This window comes from Ipomoea nil, unplaced genomic scaffold (genome assembly GCF_001879475.1).
Source record: "Ipomoea nil cultivar Tokyo-kokei standard unplaced genomic scaffold, Asagao_1.1 scaffold1274, whole genome shotgun sequence".
NCBI classification, from domain to species: domain Eukaryota; kingdom Viridiplantae; phylum Streptophyta; class Magnoliopsida; order Solanales; family Convolvulaceae; genus Ipomoea; species Ipomoea nil.
Genome location: NW_017617702.1, coordinates 267,914 through 275,571, shown reverse-complemented (window position 1 = coordinate 275,571; position 7,658 = coordinate 267,914). Strand labels below are relative to the sequence as shown.

The 7,658-nt window shown below is 33.7% G+C and overlaps 1 protein-coding gene across 2 annotated transcripts; it reads right to left on the bottom strand.

Annotated features, from left to right (window-relative positions):
• Positions 1-2,305: 2,305 nt before the first annotated feature.
• LOC109184647 (AUGMIN subunit 4-like) lies at positions 2,306-7,140 on the bottom strand. 2 transcript variants are annotated; one of them, XM_019334672.1, is made up of 14 exons: positions 6,859-7,140; positions 6,402-6,664; positions 6,267-6,314; positions 5,993-6,118; positions 5,332-5,685; positions 5,038-5,137; positions 4,657-4,702; positions 3,791-3,884; positions 3,577-3,648; positions 3,359-3,417; positions 3,047-3,115; positions 2,915-2,966; positions 2,747-2,824; positions 2,306-2,653 (listed from the first exon to the last, which is right to left on the bottom strand). In XM_019334672.1, the coding sequence occupies exons 2-14, from the start codon at positions 6,534-6,536 to the stop codon at positions 2,576-2,578; spliced, it is 1,311 nt and encodes a 436-aa protein (XP_019190217.1). In that variant the 5' UTR covers positions 6,537-6,664; positions 6,859-7,140; the 3' UTR covers positions 2,306-2,575. The 2 variants fall into 2 exon arrangements, with proteins under 2 accessions (XP_019190217.1, XP_019190218.1); XM_019334673.1 differs by having other exon boundaries at positions 6,402-6,564; positions 6,859-7,088.
• Between the last annotated feature and the right edge of the window lie 518 nt (positions 7,141-7,658).

Here is a 7,658-nt window from a genome sequence, read left to right as displayed (position 1 = left end):
CGCCGATTCAAATTTTATTTATTTATTTATTTTTGTAAATTTTGTTTTCTATTTTAAAATAGTTTAAATTCAACAATTATTTTTTCAGTGGATCGTAACAAGGACCGTCCCTACTATTTCAGTTCGGTTGCTATAGTGTCTGGTTCTGTTCAAATCCAACTGTGGTAATATCTACATATAAATAATAATTTGTTAAAGAAGAAAAATAAATGAAATAATTATTTTAAAGGTAAAAATGTCCATTTAACATCAAAAGAGGAAAAATTGCTACTTTTAAAATAATTGAAGGGGCAAATGTGAGTACATGAATAACTTAGGAGAAAAAATACTATTAGCATATAATTCAGGGATAAAAGTGTCATTTTCCGTTTTAAAATTTTTCATTTTTTCTGGCATTCTTTTATTTGGTTATTTTAAAAAAAAAAAATAAACCAAAAAAATTACAAAATTATTTCTTATAGAATATTACACAAATCAAAAAGGTTTGTGTAATCATTTAAAAAAATAAGGTTTGTGTAATAATTTATGTGACCACCTATTTCAAATGGGTGGTTATAGAATTGAACTTCATTGGTGGCAAAATTGATTCTTTAGGTCGAAAAAAATTGAAGATACTAAATCGTGAGTGTTTCAAACAAGAAGAAAAGAAAAAGGTTTATACATATACACACATAAAAGAAAACAAACAAAATTAGCCCAACTAATCTTATTACACACATAAACTATTATACAACTTTGATTTATGCCTTTATAAATGCAGCAACCAATAATTTGGTTTTTTTTTGTGACGTGAAAAATCTGCAATCACTATTCAATGGTGGAAATCAAATTAGTAAAAAATATTATGTGTATTTCTATTTTTTTACTCTTAACTTTTATTCTCACACACAAAATCTTGATGTCAATATTTGTATTGGGACCCACATGAAAAAATTTAGCTTACCAGTGTTGTCACATTATGGAGAAATTTACGTCATCTGGTCTTACTAGTGTTGGGGGCTATTTCGTGATCACTGTAGGAGCTTGATCATGGGGTTCATTGTGAATGTGGGGAATACGGATACTTTCTTTAACAAACTGTGCAGTCCAAGGAAGGATTTACGGCTAGGCAGAGCTAGGGGTTTTCATAATCTTTGCATTGAACTTTATTCTGAAGGTATTGTTGAAGTGATAAAGGATAGCTCTCGACAAGGGGAGTCTCTTTCCTCTCTTATCAAGGACTGTAAATTTCTTGCTAAAAATTATGACCGTGTGGGCTTCACGCATGTGCTGAGAGAAAGGAATAAATGCGTGGACTTTCTGGCTAATCTTGGGCAAACAACCACCTAGGGGGGACTAAGACTTTGGAGGGTCCACCTGACGGGATGACTGAGCTTCTTCATGCTGATGCGGGAAGAGCAAGATTTAGGAGGATTAAGTAGTCGTTGGGGAGGTAGTGTGCTTCTCACTAAAGAAAATTAGGGAGAAATTTAGAAAATAAGATTTGAACGTATATGTAGTAGAACTCTCAAATTAATTAATTTGCTATCCAGTAAATTGGTGGCGGAAAGTCGGAAACCAATTTTCAATTGAAACAAAATTTTGCCTTCATTAAAGAAAGCAAATCAAAATTGAATTCTGCCTTGTTAAAGGCAGAAACCTTAAAAAAAAAAAAAAAACAAAAAAAAACAAAAAAAAAACAAAACAAAACAAAACAAAACAAACAAACAAACAAACAAATTGGAAATTTAACAAATACATATTCGAAGAAACTTATTATACTTAAAGATAAAGATGAAAAGAAAAAGAAGAAGATGAATATATATCTGGACTTAGTCGACTATGGTGAATAGTGAGGCAGCAGTGGATGGAGGAGAGTTTAAGAGACCCAAGCTAAGAGTGATAGCGGAAGAGAAAGAGAGCCAAGAAAGAAAAGGATTCAAGGATCTAGAAAATGTCTTTTTAGTAAGAATTTAGAAAAATATTTTTCGTCAAAATGAACATTTTTTAAATAACTTCACTTTTAACATTAAAAGATCCACTAAAATTAAAAAACTTTATTACTTCTTCTCTGATTATACATTTTTACATGTCCTACTTACTATTCATTACTCAAATCAATTTTTCTTGTTTGTTTATTTTCTTTATTATTTTTAAATTAATTTTTTTTACGTTTAATAATACTTTTAATGTAATTTTTAAATATATAAATTTTATATATTAATATTAAACTTAACATCATGAAAAATTGTTAAAAATAACTTTATTAAGTCTCGTTAACCGAATCAAACATAAAATGGGACAGAAGTAATACTTGCCTAGTTCCTTAAAGTATCAACACGGGCATTGATCGTCAAGTAAATAAAAAATGCTACAGAACTATACATTGGGAAATAAAAAATGCTATTTAAGACCAAATTTTTAATCAAATATTTTACTATTAGAAATTAGTGTTGCAACTCTAAATGCTCTTGTTGCAACAGGATGTGTATATTAGACAACTTGATAAAATGCAATACACACAACAATGAGCTCTTGAAACTTAAATCCTCTACTGCATTCATCTCCTGGAGTGGAAAGACAGAATCAATATACCTCAGGCTCCAGGATAAGCAGGCAAACGTTTCAGGTCCATTTCGACTTGCTGGATAGTCCAACGCATATTTTCCAATTTCTGCGAGAATTAATAGAAATCGTATATGAGCTTATTTCAGAAGGGCAAAGGAATAGACAGAGGAACTAATGCTCAAAATATACACTACTTTACCTTGACTATGTCATGGTATTGTCTGGCAATCATGTCAAAGTGCGGATCAACACCCTGATACTCGCGGAGGCGAGTGGCCTATTTCAAATCAAATATTAAATGTGGGTCGGTTTTCATGTGGACACATGCAGTGTTCAACTTAAGAACAGAAGAGTTAGAGAAATATACCGCTTTATTATATGCAAGTGAAGCTTCTTCTGTAGATTCAACCAAATATTTCCTGGGAGATTGATCAACTTAGCACAGTTTCTACTCTCAGAAGTATATATTCTAATAATGGAACAAGTCTCGTTTCTCTACCTTATTTTATGGAGTGCTGGAATTGTGTCTGGTGTATAAGTCTCAAGCAGGAGAATGTGCTCTAAAACCCTGAAGTGTAACAAGAAATACCACGACCTATTAACCTTGGATCAGTGGTTCAAGAAGGTCTTGGTCCTTGCATCAGTGATGTCAAGAACGATAGCTAAGTGTGAACAAGTGACTCATGACTAAAACCTTCAGCAATTCCATATTAAACCATGTAAACAGCTGTATCAATTTCTCCATGTTTAAGAATAAAAGTACATAAAATAATTTTAAAAGCAACAAGAATTAGCAATGGGTAAGTCATACCTCAATTTTGCACTCATGGTATCACATCTTTTGCTCAGCCAAGTTTTTTGCAGCTCATCCTAGTAGTAAATACATAAAAAAAGAATTAAACATCTGTGCTAGTAAAGGGTAAAAGACCAGGAACCACACTCAATAGTCAATATATACCTTCAAGACAATGTTCATGCAGATAACTTAAAATACTTTCTATTGAAAACAAGATACAGTACTGAACTCACATATTTATGCTGATGTTTCAACTTTATATCTTTGACAAGCTTGATAAGCACTCCTAGTATCTGCTCCAAAACCTTGAATTGAAAGAGATTATAACTCAGATTGTATGCCATGAAACGAAGATCTTTTAACCATAGTAGAAGGCACAGTTGGGTCCAGAGATCAAGAAGAGGAATGAGAAGATAAAATGCAGTCTGGATGTGGGAAAGTTCTAACGTTGTAATATTCTGCAAATTTTCTGTCTGATGAATACAAATCTTCACGCAGGGTTGCTTCTTCTCTCTCAATCTCCTCAATTATCAATTTTACCCTGTTAAGATGATAAGTTAGAGCTATCAAACAGTGAAGAACTTAATAAAAATTCTTTAATAAAACAAAATATAAAAGGTAAGAGATATAATAATTACAACATTTTCTACATCCAAATGCTTTTACTTTCAGGCCATGTTTGGTTGTCTTGGGATGGCCACCACCAAATACCAAACTTGGTTAAAAGAAATGTATAAAATAGAGTTCTAAAAAACTTTTTATGAGATTGCTTGCAAGAGATTAAAAGATTTGTAACCAAACAACATCTTATATTTTACAAGATGTCAAGAAATAGACAACATAGTGTTCAAGATATACTTTTTATGATTAATCTATATCTTAGGTTAAGAAAAAATGACACTTTGTAAACATTCTTTTCCAACTTAAATCCATATTTTTCATATATTGCATTTAGTCAAAAAAGAAACTGAACATGTATTTCTATTTGCATGATATGAACCTTTTAAATAGTACTAGATATTTGCTAGTTCACCTAAAATAGAAAAAATTTCCCCCACCAGGCCACCACTACAAAATAGTTTTTCCAATTTGTTAGGTAGATAGATATGCTTAACGTATAATTGAGTTTTTTAAGGATAAAATATAAGAATGGATTAGAGTCCACTTAAATCATTCCCTAATAAGTAATAATCCAAATTTTCCACGTAGACCAAAGCAAACATAGTATCTCAATCATAAACTCGCTACATATAGGAGTCACTCATGAAAAGAACGTCATAACAAGAATATAATTTGGGGAGAGAAGGAAAAACCTTTCTGGAAGACGAGCAGTTGGTATTTGATTACTAGCTGATGGATCTGTGAAATCAAAGTTGGGTTACAGAATAGAAACTCTACATGCTTGGTAAAACAGGGCAAAACCAGTATGATTTGCAATAGCATGTATCTCAAACATTGACCAATATCTAAAGGCGCATAGCTTTAGATATTTTATTTTACACCCAAACAGTGGACAATAGTAGATAGCAAGACAGTCTTGTGTGGAGTAGGTGACCGTGCATCTACACGAGCTACTAGCATATGAAGATTCAACTTAAAAATCAAAATTTCAAAATGGATAAAATCATAATGCTAGTAACTTGTGTAGATGCAATAACATAAATAAATGGAAGAAATTAGCAATGCAGACTGACCGATGTCGTCTATAGCAACAACATTTGCTAACTTATCACATTTAGCATCTAACCGACTCCCAACCTCACGTGAAAGCAATATCTGGTATTCTGCCATGTCCTACATCATCAGAAGAATAGAAGTTTTAACTATTCCATAAGAATTACTCAGTTCAAGAAAGTAATTGGTTTAGCAATACAACATCTAGACAGAGCTAAGCTAATAAGTACAACTCAGACACTTCACAACTCAATAGATGTTGCTTAGCAATCCCACAATCATGTCCTACAAATCCAATAAATCAAGAGTCATACCATGGATAGTGGTGACTGCAGGAGTTGAGTTTGCCATAAATAAGTAGGTGTTATTCCAAGGTACCGATTAGGAACACCTCCAATAGAAGGTTCTGAAGCATCACTAGCACTACTAGATGGAGCACTAATTCCAGCAGCAGCAGCGCCACTTGCAGACAGATTAGTGAAATTAGTTGAAATTGAGCTGGAGCTCACAGTAACACTGGTGCCTGAACTGTCAAGGGAACTTCTTGAGAGTATACTCCATTTCTCAATTTCATCATCTTGAACCTCACCATCTTTGGAAATCAGAGGTAGCCTCAACCTTTGAGCAGCTTCTGCAACTACCATCCGATGCTCAAGAGCTTCATAAACCTAAAATATGTTCATGTATTGTGTCACTATCACAAAACAAATCTTGATCCATTTTATTAAGCATATCCATTTTCCTCTAAATATGAATTTTTGGTTTATCAAGGTTATGCTTCGAGTGAAATTCAAATCTCAATATCTTTTTACATGCAAGTGCTTCACAAAAAGGATGAGACAAACAAGATTATTAGCATCACACATTCTTCATATTGATCCCAATTTGTTTTCCAAATGCGAATTAGTTTACTTTTTAATGATTCACCAGCATTTTTTTGGCAATATAGTTAGTAACAGTGCAAAATTGAGGAACCTGAGGAGGATTTTTCAAACAGATCTGAGGGTAGTGGCCCTGGACATCTCGAATACCACCAAGATTCACCACAGAAAGAGCTTGCTGATATTCTTCCACCATCCCAACTGCTTCTATGTAAACTGCCTGCATTATTGATCGATAAAAGGAACAAATTGTGCACAAATAAGCAAACCATAAATAAATAAAACTAAAAATTAACCACAAATCACAGGCTTAATTTCCCCTAAACATAAAAATTATCAAAATTTACTGAAAATTGCGGATCTCCTACCAACGCTTCCAAATATCGCTGTCGCTCTTTCGTCATCTCCTCCCTCGCCTGCACCATGTTACGAGCACGTCAAAAAAATACAAAGATATTTCGATTTTTAAGAGAATGTTGGAATTCTAGAGATGGAGAGAGTACGAGTTGGAGATCACAGTAGGTGGATTTGGAAATGAGAGAACCATCGGGAGCTAAGCAGTGGCGCTCTAGTTGGTCGATCAACTGAGTAACATCCGCTGGCAGGTTGTGAGCGCCGGCGCCGAGTTCCTTCACCATTTTTCGACCAACAATCAATCTACGCAAACTGTTGCAACTTCAATTTCATTTCAAAATAATTGCTGAATCGACCCAGATTTGAACAGAAGGGTTTGGATGTCTATCTTCCCTTTCAAAATTGTTGATAGCTAAAAGTGAGAGACAAATCAGACAATCAAAAATATTTCCCCCCAATTCAACAATATGAAAATTATCTCCTCAATTCAATTCAATTGAAAATTATCTAACAACTATGGTAAACAAGCAAAAATTATCAAAACAAACATCAATCAACAGAGACGATTGAAAAAAAAAAAAAAAAAACAAAACAAAAAAAAATTACCTGGTTGTGGCTTGTGGAGACTCCCGACTGGAGTATGCTCTGAGGAACGTCGGCGGGCCGGCAGCAGCACTTCGCGGTGGACTTGGAGCCTGGCGGTGGTCTATGACTGTGAGACTGACGGTGGCCTGAGGAATGGCGGATGGGTGTCAGACGGTGGTCCGTGACTCCGGCGATCTCTTTGGGTTTCCCGGCGTGGTGGCGAGAGGATGTGAATGCCTTATAGGACCTCCTCACGGGTTTAACCCCTCTTCTTGTAGCCAAAAAAAAAATAATAAAAAAAATTGAATGGCAATTTTAATTCGCCTCTCATGAATATGCACTTGAATTCACCTGCATAGGTCCGATTTTTATTTTTTTTATGGATGATAGCGGATTGTGGGTCGGGTATGTGTTAAAAAAACTAAACTTTTGTACTTTTATTTTTTATGAAAATTTATTTTTATGTGAGCTTATGAAGTTTAATGTTGCATGGTTAAGTAAATTTTAGTAACTATTAAATATGTTTTAGTGATACAAGTTTATATTCAAAGTGTCCAAATAATAATTGTGGGCAATTTATATCCTGCACTAGGGCGCGTATTGCATATATCCTGCACTAGGGTGCGTATTGCATTGTGCGCCCTGATGCAAAACGACGTCGTTTCAGATTTTTTTTTTTTTTTTGAAATTTCGTTATCCTGTGTTTGCGGTTAATTTTCTTTTAAAAAAAATCTATGTTCAAAAATGTACATAATTTTATACTAGAATACACATAATTGTATACATGAATGTACATAATTGTATACACATACTTTTTTTTA

Excerpts from the sequence above, each read along its gene's own strand:
- LOC109184647 (XM_019334672.1), bottom strand. The coding sequence starts at position 6,536 with ATGGTGAAGGAACTCGGCGCCGGCGCTCACAACCTGCCAGCGGATGTT. Across the intron at positions 3,418-3,576 it reads TGAAACATCAGCATAAATAT|GATGAGCTGCAAAAAACTTG; the intron begins GTGAGTTCAGTA and ends ATTTACTACTAG. Across the intron at positions 2,825-2,914 it reads CACTTGCATATAATAAAGCG|GCCACTCGCCTCCGCGAGTA; the intron begins GTATATTTCTCT and ends GATTTGAAATAG.